The 23,592-nt window shown below is 41.4% G+C and overlaps 1 protein-coding gene across 2 annotated transcripts in view; it reads left to right on the forward strand.

Annotated features, from left to right (window-relative positions):
- The first annotated feature begins 2,691 nt into the window (after nt 1–2,691).
- Nucleotides 2,692–23,592, forward strand: part of Fh (fumarate hydratase) — a 30,437-nt gene continuing 9,536 nt past the window's right edge. Inside the window, exons 1-5 of one of the 2 annotated variants that reach the window (XM_059280813.1) lie at nt 2,692–2,846; nt 15,514–15,648; nt 17,025–17,135; nt 18,822–18,998; nt 21,377–21,559. In XM_059280813.1, coding sequence (XP_059136796.1) covers nt 2,724–2,846; nt 15,514–15,648; nt 17,025–17,135; nt 18,822–18,998; nt 21,377–21,559 — 729 coding nt within the window. In that variant the 5' untranslated portion in view covers nt 2,692–2,723. Of the gene's footprint in view, nt 2,847–4,487; nt 4,684–15,513; nt 15,649–17,024; nt 17,136–18,821; nt 18,999–21,376; nt 21,560–23,592 lie in introns of those variants that run through there. The other variant, XM_059280814.1, reaches the window with a different exon arrangement.

Below are 23,592 nucleotides of genomic sequence, written 5' to 3' on the forward strand. Positions count from 1 at the left end.
GCCTTGAAGCTGTTCTGGATGCAGAATTCACAAACTGCAACAGAGGCATTCTGAGATGTTGGATCATTTGGGCCATCCATTTTCACTGGTGTTTGGTCCCTTTGTTCTGAAAATACATAAATTTTCAAAAGGTAACATACATTTTAAGTATGGAATATGTGGTGTGCAAAAGTCAGTTAAGGATGATTTTTTGTTTTATGTTTGAGCAGGTAAAATAAACATTACATGTCTTGTAGGGTTTCTTTAGGTTTATCTCTTTGTTCATAGTCAGGATTTTGAGGGGGTCTTCCTTGATCAAACCTGATCCGTATCAACCTGGAATGAATCCATACCCTCTCATTTCCTGAGGAAATAAAAGCATACTCCCCCCCCCCACACACAATATATCATAACAGAGCTTACCTGAGAAAAGGTGGTTACCAAGATGCTACGTTTGACTCCATTTTTGTGTGTTTGGAACTACTTTAAATGCTTTTTCAGGTTGTATGTGGATCTACGTCACCTGATGTTGGGCTCCAAATGACTGTTTTTTTTTTGTTTTTGTTTTTGTTTTTTGAGACAGAGCTCATTATGTAGCTCTGATTGTCCTGGAACTGACTGTGTAGACCATAGTAGCATTTAACACACAGAAATACACAAGCCTTTGCCTCCCTAGTGTGGGGACTAAAGGGTGCACCATCATACCAGGCCTGAAATGAAGTTGTAAAACCATTGTTTGTGTATTAGTGACTGAAGCAACATACATGGATGAACTGGAAAGACAGATATGAAGAAAACGAGAGCCTCTGGGAAGGGGGAGAAGAAAATGCCATTCAAGTTTAGAAAAGTATCTTCTATTTCATTAAGGGTATGGAACAAACATATTGTTACCATTTTCGAGGAAATGGCAGGAATGATAAATGTTTGTTATTTTGTAGCAGGAGAGTAGGACATGGAGAAAGAGACTCAAGATCACAGGTAAAATAAACTAAAAGCAAAAGACTGGTGTTAGGTTTCAGAAACCCTGACAAATGGCTGAGGTGCTTATTTACATATCACAGTGGATACTGGCCAGCTCTCCCAGCATCCCTCAGTATCTTTGACTCCTCCCAGTACTTCTCACTCTGACCCAACCCTACACACACGTCACTCACTGCAGGCTGCATGTGAAAACCAGACCATGTACATGAGCATCATGTAAAGGACCTATAAAGAGACTAGGGAACCCGTCCCAGCTCTGTAGCCCACCCCCACTTTGGAAAGTGTCTTCCCCTTCTCTTTCTAAACAGTCTATATTTCTATTACTATCCATTTGTCTCTGCTCCAGTTCCTTCTGGGACCCATGAACCTGAAAACCTCAGCAAGTACCCTATGAACTCTGATCCATGCCTCTAAACAAATTCCTCTCAAACTCATAACACACACACACACACACACACACACACACACACACACACACACACATACTCTCTCTCTCTACTGTCTTCACAATTAACTTGTGGCTGCCCTTTAATGGTGAAAGTTTAAACACTTGAGTTAAGAGGTTCACTACTTTATATGACTAGACTTTATCTTAATGCTTTGGTTTTTCTAGCCTAACTTTTTAAGGCAAACTTGGTTTCACCTTTTCATCAAATATTCTAGAAATTTCTCAACCATTAGTTGAGAAAGGAAAGAGACTGATACTGAGGTCTGAAAAATTGATACTGGTTTAAGCATTTTGATTTTAGCCCAATTATTAGTCTCATTCTTACTTATTTTATTTTGAGACAGGGTGTCCTGTATCCCAGGCTGGCCTCAAACTCACTGTGTAGACAAGGATGACCCCGAACTACTGCACTTCCTACCCCCATTTCTGAAGTGTTGGGATTGCAAGCCAATGCTACCATTCAGGTTCATGGCAGGCTCACTATAAAGCCCAGGTTGTTCTTGAATTTAACACCTCCCTACAGTGGCTTGTAGAATACCTGGATTATGAATTGGAGCCACCATACCCCGAACAACTTTCTCTTTAAACTATCCTCTGGCTCCGCAATGGAAAGCTAAAAGAAGAGATTAAAATGGTTAAAATGGTGGATCAGATGCAATTTTCTATCACTAGTCATCATTGACTCAATACGCTTTTCTTAGCCTGAAAGCATATACATTAACCAGTAACCACAAAGAAAATCCCGAGGCGAAAAATCCCAAAGACTGTGGACACATTAAAAAACGTTATCGGAGCACATGTTAAAAGACAGAGGAAAATTGACTCCGACATGACCATTAAAAGCAACCCTAAGTGGTGGGACAATAAATAACTACTTCCTTGTCTAAAGTTCGCCGCACTTTCTACAACTTCTAGGAAGGCAGGATTTGAAAGAAACGGATTCATTTCATGAGTGGTTGCATGATAAATAATAACTTGATAACACGTTCATTCTAAGCTACTTCACAGACCTAGTACCACAGGCGCCACCAGCTAGTAATCCCGCCTCCTAGCAGCCCCGTTTAAAAGTACTGCGGAAAGATAGGCCCGCCCATCGCATCTCTTTTCCCATAATTCCTTCCTCACTAGTTTCAAAGAGCCTCACTACACGCCCCGGGAGGTCAACCCACCCCCTAAGTTATTATTGGCCAGTCAAGTTTAGTACCGCCCCACAAGCTCAGGCTGAGGCGTTTGATTGGGTATGGGAGCGGTCGGGCTCTGACGTCTCCAGGGGGCGTGGCTTAGGCTCCGCTTTCCTCCCACCTTCCGCAGCACCATGTACCGAGCACTCCGACTCCTCGCCCGCTCGCGTCGCCTCCTGCGGACCCCGTCCGCCGGTGCTGCCGTCTCAGAGGAAGCAGGCACCCTCGGGCGGTGTGCCCCAAACGTCGCGCGAATGGTGAGCGAGCATCTCGGGCTGGGCCTCCCCGGGGTGACCTTCATGTCAGCATGTCCCGGGTGTCCCCGCGGGCCGGGCCGGGCCTGGGCTCAGCGCCCGTGTGCACTCTTACCCTCCGCTCCCGGGCGCCGCCTCCAGCCGGGTGTGCTGGGGCTGCGGGCACCGCTGAGGGACGCGCTCCTCTTGGGCAGGATGGGCGTCAGGGCAGACGTGCCCCACGCCTGAGCTTGCAGAGTCCCTCGGCCCTGGATACTTCTGGGACTGTGTGTGCATGGGGGAGGATGCGGGGTTGCAAGGGAAGAGGGGATGAGTTAGGATGCAAGGATGGAGGAGTAGCAGGAAAGGTTTAGCATGCAGGGATGCAGGAAGTGCGGAGATGGAGGAGGGCACGGGAAAAGGGGCAGGCTCCCCCCCCCCCCCCCCTTGCCCATGTAGCAGGCCCTGACTGGCCTGGCACTGACAGAGTGCTTCGCTAGGCTGGGGACCCCTCAACTCTGGATTCTTGCAAGGTGCGCTCTCCTGCTTTCAGGCCCTCAAGGTGGATGAAGCCCGTGTGTCTTTTGAACTGAAGGCTTTACCTAAGAATTTTGAGTACTCAGCTTGTGAGATTACACGTGTTTTCCCTTCAAAACTTTCGTAAAACTCTGAAATCCATAACTAGGGAAATATGAACATAAGAACTCTGAAGCATGCCTGATGAGATTGGATAGGACCAAACTGTAGCCGAATTAATATTTTGTTGGAAAGACAGCTAAGGAACTTAAAGGGCCAAGCCCAAAGTATGACTTGCTTCACTAAGTCCATTTGCTGTTTAGAGTGCTTTAGAAAGCGTTGAATGTGGATGTGTGTTGTTAGAAAAGGTCTAAGAATGTGAATAGTGAGGAAGACCACTCCGAAGTTTAGGGTGCCTTCTGCAGTGTGAAGTGATTCAGATCCCACTGAGGCTTTCAGGTGGGTTTTCTTTGTGCCTCAGTTTCCACGTGTAAAATTGAGATAATTACAGAGGCGCAGCAAGACTGAACTTGGGAAAATACTATGTAACACTGTGCTCGTTAAATATACCTCCTCCAGTGTACTTGAAAGGGCCAAGACTTTTTTTTTTTTTTTTTTTTTGTACTAAAAGAAACTTGAATGACAGACAGCTCTATACTGAAAGCCACAAAGTCTGGGGCTTGGGAAGATGACTCCAGTGAAGAGCAGAAGACCGGAGTGTGTTCTTAGTACCTGTGTCAGGTGGCTCACCACCTGTGACTCCAGCTCTGGATCTGCAACACACTCTTCTGGCCTTGACACATGCATGCGTGCGCACGCACACACACACACACACACACACACACACACATATACATGCTTGCATATATATTGAGTATACACACAATACCATAAATCCTGAAAAACTACAAAGTCCAGGCTGCTTTGAGTTCCTGGAACTTTGCTTTGGTGGTTTGAATGCATTTAAAAAATTTCTTAAAGAAGTACATTTCTTTTTGTTTTAGAGTTTGGTTGGGGAACAGAAGAGTGGAGTGAATCTATCCTGGCAAGTGTGAAAACGTAGCACTTCTTTGCTCTTAGGGTTGTGACGTCAGAAAATAGAATCAAGATAGTTTTTGTTCTCCGTAGTTCCAAGGTCATTTGCCCTTTAACCCTCTTGTCGTTTCCAACAAGTCTGTTGATTTGGTTAAAAGTTGTTCTCTGGTGTTGAGAAATTCACATAACCCTGGAAGCTCTGAGTTGCCCGTGATTAAAAGAACACCCCAAAGTTCACCTGAAGTGCGTCATGTGGAGGCATGACGCATTGCTGACTGCCTTCTTTGTTTGGGGCCTTGTAAATAAGATGGTGGGTATGTGCTTGGAATTTAGAGGCCCTTGGCGAAGATTAAGTAGGCAGGGGGCTGCAGAGATGGCTCAGAGGGCCAGAGTCCCTGCTGTGTAGCTTCAGGAAGGAAGATGCGAGTCATGTTTTAGGGGTGCAGTATAGCACAGTAGGGCAGGCATGGCAGCAGGCGCCTGAGGTAACTGGCCCCACTGGGTGCACAATCAGGAACCAGAGAGAGAGGAATGCTGGTACTCAGCTTGCTTTATCCCTTTAAAATTATTTTATGTTTTATTTTTTAAATTAAAATGTAATTGCTTAATTTTCCCCTTCCCTGTCAACCCTTCCCATGTACTCACCCTCTTGTTCTATCTCAAAGTCAAGGCCTCTGTTTCTATAGTGGTTGGTTAGTGTGTGTGTGTGTATGTGTGTCTGTCTGTCTGTCTTAGTTACTTTTCTGTTGTGATAAAATACCATAACCAAGGAAAATTATAGAAGGAAGAGTTTGATTTGGAAGCAGAGAGAGCAAACTCAAAATGGCACTAGTCTTTAAGCTTCCCAATGACACGCTTCCTCCAGCAAGGCCATACCTCCTGAGCCTGCCCAGTCAGGGCCATCGTCTGGGGACCAAACATTCAAATGCCCAAGAATGAGAATATGGGGGCATTTTGCTCAAACCACCATGACATATACATGCCTAAATATACAGATACAAAAACCACAGTGTAGTGCTGCTTCTGTGTGCATGATTTCAGGGCTGAGCACTTGGTATTGGAAATCCACTCCAGTGTATAGGATGGTGCCACTCACATAGTGGTGCTGCACACTGCTAACATAGGTCCTTCCCATCTCAGTTACCCTAGTCTAGGTGATCCTCATGGGTAGGCCCAGAGGCTTGTCTTACTGGTGATTCTGGACCCTGTCAGGTTGATTGTATTAACCATCACATCTGAGGTTAAAGGTTGGAAGTAGCTTTTGGAAGAGCTTGTTGTGTGCTAACTGAGATGCAGTAGTGTTTGCTGTGGTTATACACTGGGTATGCTTTGAAGTGGCTGCTGAGATTGGGATTTTAGCTACAGTTCACTTTTCGGCACTTTAATTTTAAAATGTGGGTATCAATATCCTAGGATGCCCCTCTATCTCTTCCACCACATTTGTGGTGCTGTTGCTTGGACCTGTGGTTTCCCACATGCTAGGCAAGTGCTCAGCTGTTAAGTTTCCCCTCTAAGGAATTAAACTCGATTTGAATTAATTTTCTTTTTTTAAGATTTAAAGCTGAAGAACACAACTAAAAGGAATCTTGTCAAGTGTTTTTTTTTTTTTATTCCAAATATTACAGTAACCCATTTAGGAGGTACATTATGGTTATTTAATGATGAAATTTTAGTAATTTTGGACACAGAAGGTGATCATAAAAATTTAAAACCTGAAACTTAATTTCATAAACTAGAGATGAGAGTTGGTTTCCCTTGGGACCCCACATCCTGGTACTATCTAAGAAGGTAAGGAAGAAAAGAAGGGCTGGCTTAATGATTTTGCTTCTTTTGCTTACACTTGGCCCTTGCCTTATTAATAGACTATCTTCTTTCGAGAGCAGGTCAGTACTGTTCAGCTAATGGTTCTTAGGTCCCAATACCACCCCTTGAACCTATGAACAGTGTGGGGCGTTTACCCAACCACCCCCACAGTTCCCCAGAGTTTTCTTGAGTGCGAGCAGCAGGAAATATTAGATAGAAGGATTTATTGCGGAGAATATCGCGGAGATAAACAGATAGAAAATAAAGGATAGCCTCGAGAGGGCCTGGAACCTATTCCAAGGGGCCCTGACTGTCTCTGCCCCAGGGTTTTTATAGAGACACCAAGGGGTGGAGCAAAAGACCTCCTCCCCCAGCACAGCCAAGTGCAGACCATCCCAGACACCTGCAGTTAGGCCCGTGGTCTAATCATCCTCTATGAGGACCTGCTGGGTAAAGCCACGAGGAACCCGAGAACGGGCTCCCACAGGTCCCCCTTTCTTAATATATAAAAAAATAACTATAATGGCTTACAGCAATCTCCATAGCTGTTACACCTCCCAGTATGGGAGTAGAGGATGATATAGATGGCATTTCTCTTTTGAATTAGGTCCAGTCTTAGCTGCCTCAAGCCCTTTCTAAGCCAAAAACTCTTAAGGCAACTACAAACTTAAAGAATCCCTTAGCTTCATCATTACCATTAACAGGTTAACATAAACATTGCTATACATAGCCACAATTCTCTGTCTTACAACTCAAAGCAAACTCTTAACAGAACCATTTGAATTAGCATATATGGTGCTATATATAGTTAACAATTTTCTCCGTCTTACAACTTTAACTCAATCATTTGAATTTTCTTGTTAACAGAACATAGGAAAAACTTCGATGTATTCACATCAAACTTAAATATTTCCTTAACTCCATAAAACCAGGGTGCATTAATATCAATAGGGTTCTGCAAACATAATTCAATCTCATAGCTCCTCCTTTTCTTTATAATTTTTTAAAGAAAACCTCAAACCTATTTAGAAGAAACTCATACAATTCCTACAAACTCATACTGAAAAGCAGTCTTCTCAATCTAACCATTAACACTTTGAAAACTTAGCAAAACATCCAAAAGCAGTTTCTTAATAAAACTCTTTATACTTTAAAAGTAGTCTCTTTATACCCCATTTGCATTTCTTACTAACAATAACATGACATTAATCCATTCAAACAACTTTTGAAATTAGACTAAGGAATATTAACTCTCCCCCTTTTCTTTATAATTTAAGCAAAATCTCAAGCCTAGTTAGAAAACCCAAACTTCTGTTTAAACAGTTCCGTTTGTAACACAAACCATTTCCATAAGTAATTCCATTTTACATAAACAGTTCCACAAAACAATTCATGAATCACCAGTTAATAAAGCATATATGCATACACAAAACTGCATCTTGATTCTAGGTAGAAATAAATTTCTTCATTTAAACAGTTCCATTTTTAACCCAATTCCAGCAAACAGTTCTAGGTCATTACTATGAATAAACTCAAAATTGTCCCATTGCAATGAAATCTCTACTGTTCATTTCATTTCTTAAGTCCCAAAATTCACATGATAAATTCTGGTATGAGCCTTCCAAATATGAAGAAATCCATAACCAAAATCTTTGTAGTTTTATCTCATTTTAAGTTCAAAAAGTTCAAACAAGAAATAAATTCTAGTATCAGGCTTTCACTTCCAAATATGAAGAGATGGTTTTCAACCAAAACTTTTCGCCATTAACAATTTTACTTCAAACAAGCGTCTCTGCAACTTTTCTCACAGAGACCTTTTTAGGTACAGTAGTATTCTAAACCGCACCGTTTTTGATGTTAGCTCAGGTTTTTCTGTGTTGCGTTGATTTTCCATGAATCTCAGCTGCGGATGCCTTGTGCTAGTTCTGGCGTCCGCCATTCTTAGCTTCTTAGCGGCTTCTGGAGCTTTTGAAAAACCACTCAGACTGCCTGCTTTGCAGTCTGCTAGGACACTAACTTCTGTATGTCTCAGGTTCTTTCACCATATACATTAATAGACTCACACTTGACATTTACATTTTACAAACTCACATATAACGTATTTTTTGCCTTGCAAAGCATTTAGATTCACATTCAACATCTACTTATTTATACTCCTTAAGGAAACTATAGAACTACTTCAGCAAATATATTTCTTATTACTTATATATTTCTTATATTCATTCCATCTTATTCTTATTTAAACTTACATTTACAGCTAACATCTTTACTTCTTACAAGCTTATCACTACATGTCTTAAGACTACCTTAGATACTTCTTGCAAGCTTATATTCTTAAAAGATCTATAGATCTATTTTACAAACTTATATAGGGCTACCATTAGCATATATTTAACTTAGCAAACACCTAAAGATTTTTTAACACAGATCTAACAAGAGAATTTTTATAAACTTACATATCTTATTTTCATCTTTTTCTATTTCTTACTCTTAATTATTATCACTATCTCTATTAGAAAGATTCTTAACTAGACAGGAAGTACGTACATCATTGCTAATGTTTAGAGTTTATAGTCAGCTTTGTTATAAAACACTGGGATTTGGTGAGTGTTGTTATAGAATTGTGATAGTTGTTGCTAGGGGACTGTAACCTTCCCAGGATGACGCCACACTCCAAAGTTGCTAGTTCTCTCAGCCGTTCCGGACCGGCAGAGAGGCACTGTCAGTGGTAAACGGTTTTTAACTAGAGGCTGTCCCTTCACCCAAGTTAATAGTTATTTCCTCACTGTTTGCATTAACCAGTGACAAAACCTCAGAAACACTGATCGAGCCACTTTCCTTCTGGTTTCTTTATAGAAATGTCATTGGAGCTGACCTTCCTTAGTTCCACGCTCCTTACCAAACGCTCCGGTAACCACCGAGCTTCATTCTCCTCTTGTGAATAAACACAAACATGTCCTCGACCCCATATTAACACAGGATCGGGACCCTTCCACAATCCCGAGCAGGGATCTTTCCATTTTGAATTACCCTCAGCTAAAGGACCAGGAAGATTGGAGTGAACTCTAATATGGCCCACAAAGCATGGCAGCTTGCTTTTGTGGAATAGCATCTTGGAATTGTTGAAACATTTTGACTGGATTGTTGTTAGTTCCAGTATTTTAACCAAAACCGTTACTATTCAAAGGAGTCAAGAACATAAATGTTCTTTCATGAAACATATCCTTCATTAGCTTACTTTGAGAAAAAGCATTTTCAGGATTTAGTATTTTCATTTCATTAGTGTTAACTCCTGATGTTATTAGCAGCTGTGATATTTAGCATTGATTTCTTATAAAGAACTTTCAGGTGAAGCAACTCTTTTGTAAGACAGCTTTTCTGAAGTTTGTTTCCATCTATAAAGCAGTCATTTCTTTGAATGCCTGTTTCTTATCCCCTTAATTAGATTTGCAAAGGAATTACTCATTGCAGGCTGTTTGTTCAAGAGGTAAATAATTTTTAATTTCACATAAGTTTCTTCATATCTAAGACAACGTTCAGTGTATAAACTGCTCTCTCTTGTTTTAAGGATTTTAAAGTGGCTTGTTTGCTCTTATAGGTAGCTTTTTGTCATCCAACTACCATAAAAACTTTGCACAGCTATTAAGGTAAATAAGGCATTTTACCAACCCCCAAATCGCGAAGTGCCTAGTTCCGTATCCTTTCAATGTTTCATTGGAACTGACACTTAAACTCTTAGATGATTTTCCTCCTTATTCTTTTAAAAGCTGTATTTTAAGTTTACCATGAACGTATTTTCGAGCTGACAAAAGTGTTTCAGGGCAATGTCGCCATCTTTAGCAGAAAAACTACCTTTCCCAGAATGCATTTCCCTTATATCAGCCCATAATAGTATCAGTCCCTTAAATCAGTCCTTTATATCATTTCCCTTATATCAGTCATTTCCCATAGTTCTTTTTGGGTCTGAGAGTCAACTTTTAAGTTCTTTTTTTTACCAGACTTGCTTACAGATTCTTGCCCGGGAGGTTTGAACAAAGTTTTTTGCTTTTGCAACGGGAGATTTGAACAGGCATTTTACATTTTCAATTATGGGACATTGGGAGGTTTCTGGTCTCTCCTCAGCTGGCTTTAACAGGTGTCTCTCCTTTAATTGACACTGGCCCCCAAATCAGAACTGCACCTGCCTCGTTAGCGTGCATTGAGGTGGGCAATTTCTGATAGCAACTTTCCTCGGGGCTTGTGTTTGTCTTAGCCAGTCAGTGAAAAACATTCACAACAGAGTTTTTTCATAGCTCTTTCAGAGAGATTTTCTCCCACTGATCTATCTCATTTTGCTTGTTCCTTCCTTCCCCAGATGCAGAGCTTCAAGTATCTGCGGCTCTATACCTCTGCTAGCTGCCCTTGGAAGTAGGGGCTTTTTTTTCTCCCCCCCGAATCTGCCTCAAATTCTAGCAGCTTTTTCAGGTCATATTTTTCTGGGGAGGAATCGGTCCCTTCTGTTTCTTTAGAGTCTTTCTCCCAGACAGTTCCCAGTTTGGTCTCAGTTTATCCCCTCTACCCCAGAAACAGTTTCCGACACTACAGTGGTGGCTTTCCCTGCTACTGAAGGTAGGGGCTTTTTGTCCGTTTGTTTTCTGGGTCTGTGTGGTTTGCGTACAGACTGAAAATCTAACAAGGGAGGTTTTTGCCATTTCTAAACTCCCATTAGGACAGGTGTTTTGCCTTATCAGACCTTCACCTGGCCCAGTCCCCCAGTGGGTTGCATTTGCTTGTCTGGGTGCTCAAGGACAGAGCTTATTCCAGAGGCAATCACCCCTCAGGGCTACACTCCCTCATCTCAGGGGAGTCAGTTGAAACAAAGCTTTTCTCAAAGAGGTGTTTTCTCTGACAGAAAAGAAAGCTTTACTCCTGGATAGTTCTGTTCTGCCCTGGCTGGGCTCTTTCCCCAGACAGCGTTCTGACTCAGCAGCACAACTGCTTCAGACACAGTTCAGCTTTACTGTTTTCCCAGAAAGGTCCTTACTTATAGGAAAGCTTTTTTTCAGATGTCTTTTTGCAGCAGTGGACCTACCAACCCGGGACTTGTAGGAAAGCAGACAACTGTGCTGTTCCCACTGGCTTTAGCTTTGGTTGTTCATTAGCAACCTTCCCCTGGGTCCTACACCTTCCTGCCTCAGCTCTGTGCTCCAGGAAGTTTGCAACTGCAGGAACCCTAGTATCCCTGAAATGCACTCCAACTCAGAGAAGCTGGCCAGTCCCTCTGGGTTTTGCCTCAGAAGAGGATACAAAGCTAACAGTTTGCATTGCTTCAGGGGATCTTTGCAATAGGACCATTAGGAGCACCTTTTCATTCTGAAATGCTCAACTCAGAAACAAAACCCTTGATGCCTCAGCTCGGTTGTAACTGAAAAGCTTGGCTTTTTTGCTTTTCTCAGGTAAAGTTTCTGGCCCTTTTGGGCTCTCTGTAGCTCTTTACCCACACTCTCCCAAGCGTTTCCCTCAGGGTACTCTGACCCACTGTCTTTTACTAGCTTGAAGAGACAGAGCTTAGAAGAGGTTTTTAGGAACTTGTCCCTGCCTCCTGCATTGCAGGGACAATTTTTAAGGCTTGAAAAACAGAACTTAGAGGTTTTGCTGTCTTAAGAGGTTTGTTGTTTTTCCCTTAGAGCTAATCACAGGTGGTCCCCATACTAATATCTTCAGGTGATTCTAATTTTTGTCCTTCTGAGAGAAAGTTAAAAACTTTAGTTTTTAGGTTTGAGAGCTTTTGAGAAAGATGAAGGCTTTTTAGAGTTTTTTTCCCCCAAATTTTCCAAGAAAAGCTTTAAGAGAAAGGTTTTTTTCCCCCCAAGAGAAAGAGCAACTTTTCCCAAAACTTCCCAACTTTAAACTTTTTGGCTTTTTACATCCCCATTTTTGCCTCAGGGAGAAATCACTTTCTCCTGCTGCTTGGACTTAGCATTTCAGCTGCCCCAGGTCAAAAGCTTCCATAGGAAACTTATTCTTCCCCATAAGCTCGAAGAAGAGCTTTTTTACTATCCAAATAGCCCAAAGAAAGATTTTTTTCCCCAGTTTGCATTCAGAGCCCCCAAGTTAGAAAATTGAAGAGTTTTTCTGTCTAGTTGCCTTATTTTTTCCTACACAATCTTACACTTCTAAGTTTTTCCTACACTATTTTACTACCCTATGCCTTATACTTATTTTTCACAGATAGAAATTGAGAAAGGGATAGAAGATAGAAAATTTTGACAGAAGAGAATTTCGCTGCAGCATCGGACATCCTTCCAGTCCGCTTTCTTTTTCTCTCGAGGATAAAACCCCTGCCTCTCAATAATATATATAAAAAATATATATTTTCCATAACACCGGCATGCCTCATCCACTGGCAGGGCTGAACTCAGCACTTTTGCCAAAAACTCTGTAATAAAACTATTATTTTCCTTTATCGTTAGTCCCTATTACTTTGTCTTTAGTCCCTGTTCATTTGTCTTTAGTCCCCCCTTCTTTTTTAGTCCCTTTTTTTCTTTAGTCCCTTTTTTCTTTTTTCTTTAGTCCCTGTTCGGGCGCCATTCTGTGGGGCGTTTACCCAACCACCCCCACAGTTCCCCAGAGTTTTCTTGAGTGCGAGCAGCAGGAAATATTAGATAGAAGGATTTATTGCGGAGAATATCGCGGAGATAAACAGATAGAAAATAAAGGATAGCCTCGAGAGGGCCTGGAACCTATTCCAACGGGCCCTGACTGTCTCTGCCCCAGGGTTTTTATAGAGACACCAAGGGGTGGAGCAAAAGACCTCCTCCCCCAGCACAGCCAAGTGCAGACCATCCCAGACACCTGCAGTTAGGCCCGTGGTCTAATCATCCTCTATGAGGACCTGCTGGGTAAAGCCACGAGGAACCCGAGAACGGGCTCCCACAGAACAGTCAGGACCCATGATTGGGTCCTGTCATTGGTACTTATGAAGGGGGGAATGTGAAGGGGCCCCAAAATAGCTTGACCACACAGCAGCCATGACAGGCTTAGGGGCCTAGACACAGCTTCTGTGACAGGCTTACTGGCAGGCAGCACCCAGATCCAGGAAAGCCTCAAGCTGATACCACCCAGGGATCCACCCAGGGATGAGGAAATACCTAACATTCCTACCATTAGGTGGCCAGATGTCCTTGAGTCTAGCACACACCTATTTTTGTTTTACAGATACCCCTAGACAATTGTCAGCCAATCAGGGTCCTGAACCCTGGAAATCCCCTTACCCCAACTTCTGCTATGATAAAAATCGTACCCTGCCTCACCATTGCGTCGGACAGACAGAGGGACCGAACCCGGAGCTTGAATAAAGACTCTTTGCTTTTACATTTAAAAAAAAGAAAGAAAGAAAGAAAGGAAAGAAGGGCTGATGTTGTTTGCCTCTGTTGTCATCTGCTATTTGTTCTAGAGTGTATTGTAACATAAGGGTGCTTTTTAGGATGTCTGAAACAAAGGTTGTGATACAAGCTATTTACTTGTGCATCTCACATATAAATTTCCGCTGTTGGTGTACAAGGTGGGAAACAAATTGGAGAATGGGAGTGCCCATCTATAGGACAGGTGGCACTCGAGGACTTGGGGCTGTCTGGGAATTGCTGTCTTTCCTTCACTTAAGGGAGTGTTGATAGACGAGAGTCTACACAGCTTTTGGAGACTGACATACCACAGTGTCAGTCCAGACCCACTGCCTTGTGATTGGGGTGACTTGCTGGTTGTTGATTTTTCAGTGTCTCCTTTAATTTCGGACTCCTGAGATCCCTGTAAGATCAAATGAGGCATGCATATAAAGTATTAAATGCTGCTTCCTATTGGCCAAGGTCAGTCCCTGTATATCTACATGTTTAGGGCCTGGGTAGGTGATAATTTTTTCTTCATGTCTTAAATTAAGCCTTTATAATATAAAATGTTTTGTGACTCTTTCTAGTCTTAGGAGAAAACCACAAATTAACTTTTCCTTGTCAGTTGACTGTGTACTAAAGCAATTACTTGGGGGTTAAAAAAAATTGAAACCATCTGATTATATTTAGTTATAATAATGTAGGATGCATATTGTTTTGTGTGTATGTGTGCACACTTTCTTGTGCAAAGATCAGAGAGTGACATCAGGCATCCTCTATTGCTCTGCACCATACCTCCTAAGAAAGGGTGTCTTGGCCTGGAGAGATGGCTCAGCTATTAAAGGCTAGATTCACAACCAAAAATACAGGAAAGGGTGTCTTACTGAACCTGCATTTGTGTTAGACTGATAAGCCAGTGGGCCTCACGGGTCTCCCTGGCTCTGTTCTCCAGGGCTGATGTGACAGGCATGTGCTGCTCCACCAGGCTTTTATGTGGATGTGGGACATCTGTACTCTAACTTACCCATGTCCTCGGTCATACAATATGCATATATTAAAGTTCTGAGTGTCACTCTGAAGTCTCTTCAATGAATATATTGTGTAAATTTAAAGTTTTTAGATTTTTATAGGGTTATAAAATATTTCTTGAGGGGGGAAATGATGTAATTATATTTTAACTAGCCCTTCCTCCCCAAAAAGGTAGAGATCTCTTAATATTTCAGGAATATTCTGCTAAGATTATTCAGGTATTAAACATTTATCACTTACTGTTCAATATTGTATAAGTTTTATATTAGAATATTTCACTTTAAATTATTTGTTGAGTAGTTGCTAAATTTTTTCATTAGTTTAAGTTGATGCACTTGCTAGAATCCCAGCTTCTCCAGAAACAGGAGCCTTAGGTCCCTGCTCTTACTCTGCCTGACTGTTTACCTTCAGGATGTGGGGGGCTCCTGAGTCACAGAAGATTTGCATGCATTCATTCACGCTCACATTTCTAGAGAGGCTCCATAGCTTTCCTCAGGTTCTGAAATGCTTGCACTGCCCTAGAAGATGAAGAAGTGACTTAGCATCTCTCCTCTGCAGATGCCCTTAGTTTACAGGTGAGAAAGGCTGGCTTGGAGAGGTGACACAGCTGCTGTCTCACGCACAGTGACCGTTGTGCTAAATTTTAGCCTTGCTTAAGTAAATTTAAAAATCTCAAAGTGTTTTATACTAGTTTTTTTATTTCAAAGACTTTCTATGTTTGCAGTATGTTAATTATATAAGCTTTCTTTAATACCTGAATTTGTAAATATGGATGTCAAATTTTTTAAAGAAAAGTGAAAGTGAGGAATAGAGTAACATGATGGACCTTTTTTTTTTTTTAATACTTATTAAAATTTTTTTCTTTTTACAGCTGATCAGGATTTTGTTTGCTTTGATCCTGGATTTCTTTCCAAGCTAAAATAACATCTTATCCCTGTCTTTAGGCAAGTCAAAATTCCTTCCGTATAGAATATGACACCTTTGGCGAACTGAAGGTCCCAACTGATAAGTATTATGGCGCCCAGACCGTGAGATCTACGATGAACTTTAAAATCGGAGGTGCGACAGAACGTATGCCAGTAAGTGGCTTTGTGGGGAGGGAGGGTGGCTTTGTGGAGAGGAAGGTGGCTTAGAACCATGGTACGTTATAAATACTTTATAAAATTAAAACAAAGTTGCGAGAAAACTGTCTTTCTAAGTAGTAAGTTCTCACTCATTAAGATGCCAGGAACCTATTAAAGTTTTAGAATGCTATTACTTTCAGCCAAGGCTTTGATTACTTTGGATTTTTAGCTGCTATAATTAAATAATTTGCTAATGGGCTGCACTAGTCAGGGTTCTCTAAAGGAACAGAAGTGTGTGTGTGTGTGTGTGTGTGTGTGTGTGTGTGTGTGTGATTTATTAGACTGCTTACAGGCTGTGATCTGAGTAGTCAACAATAGCTGACTCCTGATGTAAAGGCAAAAGATCTGGTAGTTGTTCCATTCACAACACTGGATGTCTCAGCAGTTGCAGTCTGCTGCTGGGTCCCAGGGAATTCCTGGAGAGCTGCTAGACCTCGGTCTGTATTGGAATCCTGAAGAAGTAGATTCTAATAACCGATGAAGGATCACCTCAGCATCAGGATAGATGAACTTGCCAGTAAGAGCAAGAGCAAACAGGCAAAAAGCAGAAGCTTTCTTCTTCCATGTCGTTTCTCATGGTCTGCCACCAGAAGGTGTGGTGCAGATTTAGGGTAGGTCTTCTGACCTCAAATGATCCACCAAGAAAATCCTCCACAGTATGCCCACCTACTTAGGTTTTAGGTGATTCCAGATGTGATCAAGTTGACAACTAAAATGGGCAATTGAAAGGTTTGGCTGGTTTTTTTTTTGTTTGTTTGTTTTTGTTTTTGTCAGGATTTCACAGTTGGCAAACATTTTTATTTCAATACTCGAATTCCCTTCTTCTTAATCTTCCTACTCATCTGTTTCTCCCCTCTCTCCTTTTCCTCTTCACTGTGTAGCCCAGGCTGGCCATGATTTTCCCTCCTGGCCTTCCATGTGCTACAATTCCAGGCGTGGACCAGCCATGCCCGGCTCCTCTGGTTGTTTTGAAGTCAGGTATAGAATGATGATGCAGCATCTGTTAGGGGAGATGTTGAATACTACTTACTTTAATACATACCGTGTAAAATAGACGCATACTTTACAGTATACATCCATGAAGCGCAGTTATCACTGGCATTGTCCTTATAGGAACATTTCTGTGTGCATGTGTGTGTTTTGGTTATAAATATGTATACATATAGACAAGCCTCGAGATTTTGTTGGTTCATTATTCACTTAGGTAATTTCCTCTGTTTTGTAAACTTGAGGGTGACAGTATTGGTACTGTTTCTGCATCTGCATAAAATAACAAATTGTCATGCTTATCTAAAATTGCAAATTTAAGATATTTTTCTGATTAATTTTAGATCCCAGTCATTAAAGCTTTTGGCATCTTGAAGCGAGCTGCTGCTGAAGTAAACCAGGATTATGGTCTTGATCCAAAGATTGCTAGCGCAATAATGAAGGCGGCAGATGAGGTAGGAGGCGATCAAGCGTGCTTACACAATGGCATCAAAGTCCCGAGGTCCACTGTGTGACAGAAAGCTCTGTCTGCAGGAAGGGGCACTCTGAAGTCTCAGGTTAATGAATTTCAGGGTAGGGTGGCAGTTATTCAGTGAGGATTTAATACAGTGCTCAAATCATCTTGCAGTGACACTTCTAGGTAATTTTGCATCTTATTAAATCTCTTTGTTGATTTATATAGTTTTAAGAAAAAAAAGGGGGCTGGAGAGATGGCTCAGTAGTTAAGAGCACTGACTGCTCTTCCAGAAGACCCAGGTTCAATTCCCAGCACCCACATGGCAGCTCACAGCTGTCCAACTCTAGTTTCAGGGGACATACATGCAGGCAAAACACCAGTGCACATAAAATATAAATAAATAAATGGAAAAAATAAACAGATGGTTTGAAGTTTAGGTTTTTATCCCATACATAAATGATTCCTTTTAAACTAGTTGATTATTTGGTTGTACCTATCAAGAATATAGTCTCCTTAAGCATTGTCTTGAAGAAGTGGTCAGAGGTGAGTTGAAATATTGTTTACAGTGTTACCTTACAGTGTTTATGATTATGGAAAGGAAGGACTTTCATCACTACAGCTGTGTGTGTAAGGTAGCTACCTTGGTTATGTTATCAGTAATAGAAATTAGTACTTAAAGATTGGTATAGAACAGAGTCTGAACATCTTAGGATCTTAATTTTGATGAGAAGAAGAAAGTGGACAGAAAATGTGTTTCCCTATGCCAGTCCTCCACCCTCCTAGATTGGGTAGTAGAATCCACAGATGCCTAAGTTCCTTTTGTAAAATATGTGATAAAGCCTGCACACTGCCTGTCATATGTTTTGTTTCTCACTTACTTGTAATAGCGAGACTGTAAATGCTGTGTAAGAGTACAACTGCAGCGTTTAAAAAGTTCCCAAAGAATGTCTTCACCTGTGATTGGTTGGATCCATGAAGGTGGAGTCCACGGTTGCTGAGGGCCGTCATGAGCACATGTTGCAGGGGAGAGGGAAGCAGGTGCTGACAGGCATGTGGAGCAGTACTGGATCTGTGATGGAGTTACAGTTCCCTTTGTTCTCAGAGTTCTCTGGGCAGGTGACTGGTGACATTCGTAGACCAGGAAAAGGAGCTAGTTATTCAGGTTAATGGAGCTGAAATACATTCTGATCTTCTGAGTCGTTTTGTAGTGAAGTTAAATAGTCATTATTTTAGGAAGCCTACAGTTTAAAAGCTGTCACATAAATTGAGAATTTAAAAGTCTGGCAGGGCCAGTGAGGTGGCTTAGTGGGTAAAGATTCCTGCTACACAAGCCCAAAGACCTGTTGATTCCCAGAATCCACGTAAAGAAAAGAAAACAAGAAAATGGTTTTCATTCAGTTTCTGTTTGAAGCCAGTGAGTTGTCATCATTCAGAATATGTAGTTTGGTATTTCAAAGTAACTGTAACTAGAAAAAGTGTTGCCACAGATATTAGGATTGTGTTACAGCTGCCCTTAATCTGTCTTGAAATCATTAGCAAGCCATTCAGCATATGAAATAACTGACATCTTTAAAATAGTTCTATAAGCAGAACTTTACTCCATAATGGTCATTTTAATAGCTAAATAAATACCCAGTATTCCTTGTTTTAAAAAGACTTACCGTTACTGTTTTCTTTCCTGCAGGTAGCTGAAGGTAAACTAAACGACCACTTTCCTCTGGTGGTGTGGCAGACTGGATCAGGAACCCAGACAAACATGAACGTAAATGAAGTCATTAGCAATAGAGCAATTGAGATGTTAGGAGGTGAACTTGGCAGCAAGAAGCCTGTGCACCCCAACGATCATGTTAATAAGAGCCAGGTGGGTGCATGCTCTGCTCCTTCGGGATAGACTGAGCCGCATATGGGAGATGAAGTATGTGCTTTGTTTGATGAGGAGAGTTTGTCCAGCTTGTGTTCTTTCTAGAGAAGACTTTTATTTCTTCCAGGAATCATGGTTGGTTTCAAACTTCACAAAACAATCACTGTTAGGACATCTTGGTTTAGTGCATAAATACATTTTAATTGTTTCATTTATTTAGAACATTCTTTATTTCAAAATTGATTTGTAAAGATAGTTTACTCGCTTGCTACCTTGCTGTAATGCTAATGTCTCTTATAACTGGCTTCAGTTACTGGAACTAAAGTTGCTGTGGGCACAGTACTCTTAAACAGGCTTCTTTTAGGATTTCCCCTGTTTCCACTGAGTTTAGGGTTCCCAAAAGGAGGACAGGTTGTGGATATATAGTCTGTAACAGTAGCAGTGCCTTCACTTGGTATACAGACAGAGGCTGTGAGCTTCTAGAGGGACTGACTGACAATAAGCGAGAGACCCTTATTGCGACCTGTCGAGTACTCGATGGCAGCCTGACTTGCCGTGGTGATGTTATGCTTTACCACTGGTTGTAAGGTGATGCTGTTAGGTGTCATCACCGTTACATGTGTTTGTTTCCATGTGTATTTGTCACTCTTTGTCCCCATTCCTGGCATGACACTGGAGTACCAGTTAGAGGAGAGGTAGAGGAAATTTATGGATATGTGTTAGATTCCCCGCAGAAGTTACTGGAGATACTTTGAGACTGGAAACCAGGAGGAGTTGTTGTCAGTGGGTCTTACCCATTGACCACTCTGTGGTCGTTTCTTGTTTTGTTTTATCGTGTTTCTTAGCTGTCTGCAGTGCTGGGGATGGAACCTAAGGCCTCAGCGTGCCAGGCAGCTGTTCTACCGCTGAGCCCACTGCCATGGTGTCTTAATAATGATTTCAGTTTTTCTTCTGTTTACATTTATTAATGGGAATTTTTCTGTGAAGAACTTTTGTTCTCCCGTTTTTTATTTCTTCAGTCATGTTTAGCACTAAATTTACAGTGGCTTGCTATTCCTTTGGTTATAACCCTATGTTTTATTATTTATATTATTAAGATTGCCTGAGTTTGGGGGCCCTGTTCAGCTGGCTTTTTGGGTCCTTTAGGCATGCTACTCTTTTTTTCTCTGAACCCACACCCTTACGTGTTGCCATGGTGAGATATCTAAGCCCACTGAGATAACCAAGCCCATTATCATGTATTTTCCCTGTTCCAGCCTGTGGAAATGGTCTGTTTTTTTTTAAGAAGCAAGGGCCTGGGTGCTAGGTCTAATGTATTCTTAAGTATCAAAAGCAAAGTGGTGGTGCATTTCTTTAATCCCAGCACTGGCAAAACAGAGGCAGGAGGATCTCTGAGTTCCAGTCTAGCCTGGTCTACAGAGTGAGTTCTAGGGCTACTCAGAGAAACTGTCTTGAAAAACCAAAAAAGCCAGGCATTGGTGGTGCACACTTTTAATCTCAGCACTTGGGAGGCAGAGGCAGGTAGATCTCAGCCTGGTCTACAGAGTGAGTTCAAGGACAGCCAGAAATACACAGAGAAACCCTGTCTCAAACCTGCTCCCCCCGCCTCCCTGCAAAAGCAACGCTTTTATATAATTCATTATAGTACTTTTCAAACTCAGTATTGCCTCTAAGTATGGTTTTATTAAATGTGGTTTATAGTCTGAAGTCTGCTTCAGAATGTTGTAACAGGATGAGGAAGCAGCTGTCACAACACTGCTGGATTTCTGGTTAGATTCAGGGGGAGGTGGATAAGTGGCCATTGTACTGTTCACTGAACTGTATAAGTGCTTTGATGGTTGCCATAAAAAACAGTTGAAATAGCTGAATAGTGAATACGTATTTTAAAATTACATCATACCTTACAAGTACGAGGACAGCTGTGTACTGAGTGTGTGTGCACCTGGTTGTCAGTTTCACAAGTTCTAAATATTTTGCAGGTCACATTATCTCCTTCACAGCTTGGCTTATTTTGGCTTTCTGCCTCACAGGATTTTTCTCAAGTTTACTAAGTAAATGTTTTATAAAAGAAGGGCTGCATTCTAGGACACATTACTCCCTTCAAATGTGCTTGTTAACTCCTGTGTCTACTGTCTTTTCTTAGGGAGCACTTGTAATGTATAGTGGATTTAGCATGCTTAGTTATAATAAATATTATGTCAAGTGCACTTGTATATGAGACAGTCCTGAGTATGTTCCTTACAGAAGCCAGATTGCTTTTCACTTCACCAACTGCCCTATTATTTGCCCCACGGACACTATTGAGTACTGTGTATGCTGGGCTGTGAAGTCCTCTTTCCGAGTTAACACCTTCCGTTTCTTTTAAAAATTCCCCACAGAGCTCAAATGACACCTTTCCCACAGCAATGCACATCGCCGCTGCAGTGGAAGTTCACGAGGTCTTGTTACCAGGACTACAGAAGCTGCATGATGCGCTCAGTGCCAAGTCCAAAGAGTTTGCGCAGGTCATCAAAATTGGGAGAACGCACACGCAGGACGCTGTTCCACTTACTCTTGGGCAGGTACAGGAGTTTGACTCATTTGTTCAGTTTAGGGATTGATACCAATTGTCAATGTTTCCCCTCAAAATTGCCTTTAGAGTAGAGAGGCCAAGTTTATAACAAGCAAGGTCAGTATTGATTTTCTGAATTAACCTGTCGGCACCTTTTAGTAGTGCCCACATGAGATGAGAGCGTGCTGGCAGTGAGCTGGACTCAGTTGGACCACTGGGTTCAAGTTTTGCTTTGACCAGTTATATGACTGCAGGAAAGTTATTTAGCTCTCTGTGCCTCAGTGTTCTGGGTTGTAAAGTGAAGAGAATGCATGGCTGTGAGACTGTAGCGAACTGGTTGACAAAGAGTGTCTAGAGCCATCTCTGGTACACATCTTCTCACTCCATTGTCCTGATGCTTCATCTCTCTTGCCTTAAATTAAGAGGTTATTTAACTAAAGCGGAGTTTTAAAAAGTAATTAAGTGAGGCTGATCTTTCCCTTTACAATTATTTTGACTACATTGGAAGAGATATTACTCTTCACAATAGCAGAAAATATTTTTCTGTTTTTGTATCAGCAGCTGAAGGGAGAGCTAATAATGTGCGTTGCAAAGAAACAAAAGTTAATTCATGAAACACTTTTGTCTTAACTCACACTCCAGTTTGGGAGGCAGAGTTTGTATAGTTTAGGTGTCAAGAGATAGCCATCCATTGCCAAATATCAACTGATAATTACCAAGTAATGGTTTCATGAAAACTGGGTGAGGGTGGGAACTTGATTGCTGCCCACTTGGACAGATTCTCAGTTGTTCTGTGGCAAATAATAAATAAAGCTTCATTATTTAGCAAAATTTTTACAGAAGGAATGAGGAACACTTCAAAGGCTTAGCTAAAAATGAATGAAGAGATGAAATTGGACGCACTGGATTAAATTGCTTCTTTGGGCATTTTATTCATATCCTTAGCCCTTAGTTCTGTGTGTAATTTCTAAGGAGGAACAATATATGCTTTTTAGCCTGTTTCCCCTGGTTTCTAATTTTTACTTTTTTTTGATATGTTGCATGTTGAAAGCCACTACATCAAAAATCCGTTTGAGCCACAACTTTGTCACCTATATGACATCATCACACTTTTATCATGACAGCAATTCTATTTTCCTTTTCTTTACGAGAAACATGTATATTTGCTTTGATTAGAATTGTCTTTTGAGTTTTTGCAGTTTTCAGTATCCATTTTCTAAGTGCATACTGCTAATGTGTGTATCATGTGGGGTTGTGGGAAAGATGGGGAGATGGGAAGAGAATGAGAAAAGGTTGCTGTTTCATGAATTAGGTCTACCTTTGAGAATGTTTTCTTTAGAATATAATGAAACCCTGTCTTAATTAGGATTTCTGTTGCTGTGAAGAGACTCCATGACCATGGTAACTCTGATAAAGGAAAACATTTCATTGGGTGGTTTACAGTTTCAGAGGTTCAGTCCATTATCATTATGGTGGGACATGATGGCATGTAGGCAGACACAATGCTGGAGCAGGAGCTGAGAGTGGAGGAGGAGCTACATCTTGATCCGCAGGCAGCAGGAAGTAGTCTGAGACACTGGGCATGGTTGAACATATGTGAGACCTCAGAGCCTGCCTCCACAGTGACACACTTCCCCCAACAAGGCCACACCTACTCTAAAGCCACACCTCCTAATAGTGCCACCCCCAATAGTGCCACCCGCTATGCGCTTATGGGGGTCAATTATATTCAAACTCCCACAAACCCTAATCCTAATATAAAGTATCCAGTGTTTCAGTATTTTTAGGTAGAAGAAAAGATTTAGTTTATGTGTATATCTTGGTTTACCCAGATTAGGCCCATTATAAACTACAAAGGGCACAATGTTTTATCTCTGCTTAATTATTAGTGGTTCACAGTGATCAAAACATGATAGATAGATTGATGGTTGCTTTAAAGTGTTGTAGTGTGGGAAGCAGTATGACGGAATTACACTGTAATACATAGTACGCTGTAGCAGATTACACTGTACAGTGACGCCATGAGTCTGTCCCACTGTGACC

Source organism: Peromyscus eremicus, chromosome 15 (assembly GCF_949786415.1).
Source record: "Peromyscus eremicus chromosome 15, PerEre_H2_v1, whole genome shotgun sequence".
NCBI lineage: Eukaryota > Metazoa > Chordata > Mammalia > Rodentia > Cricetidae > Peromyscus > Peromyscus eremicus.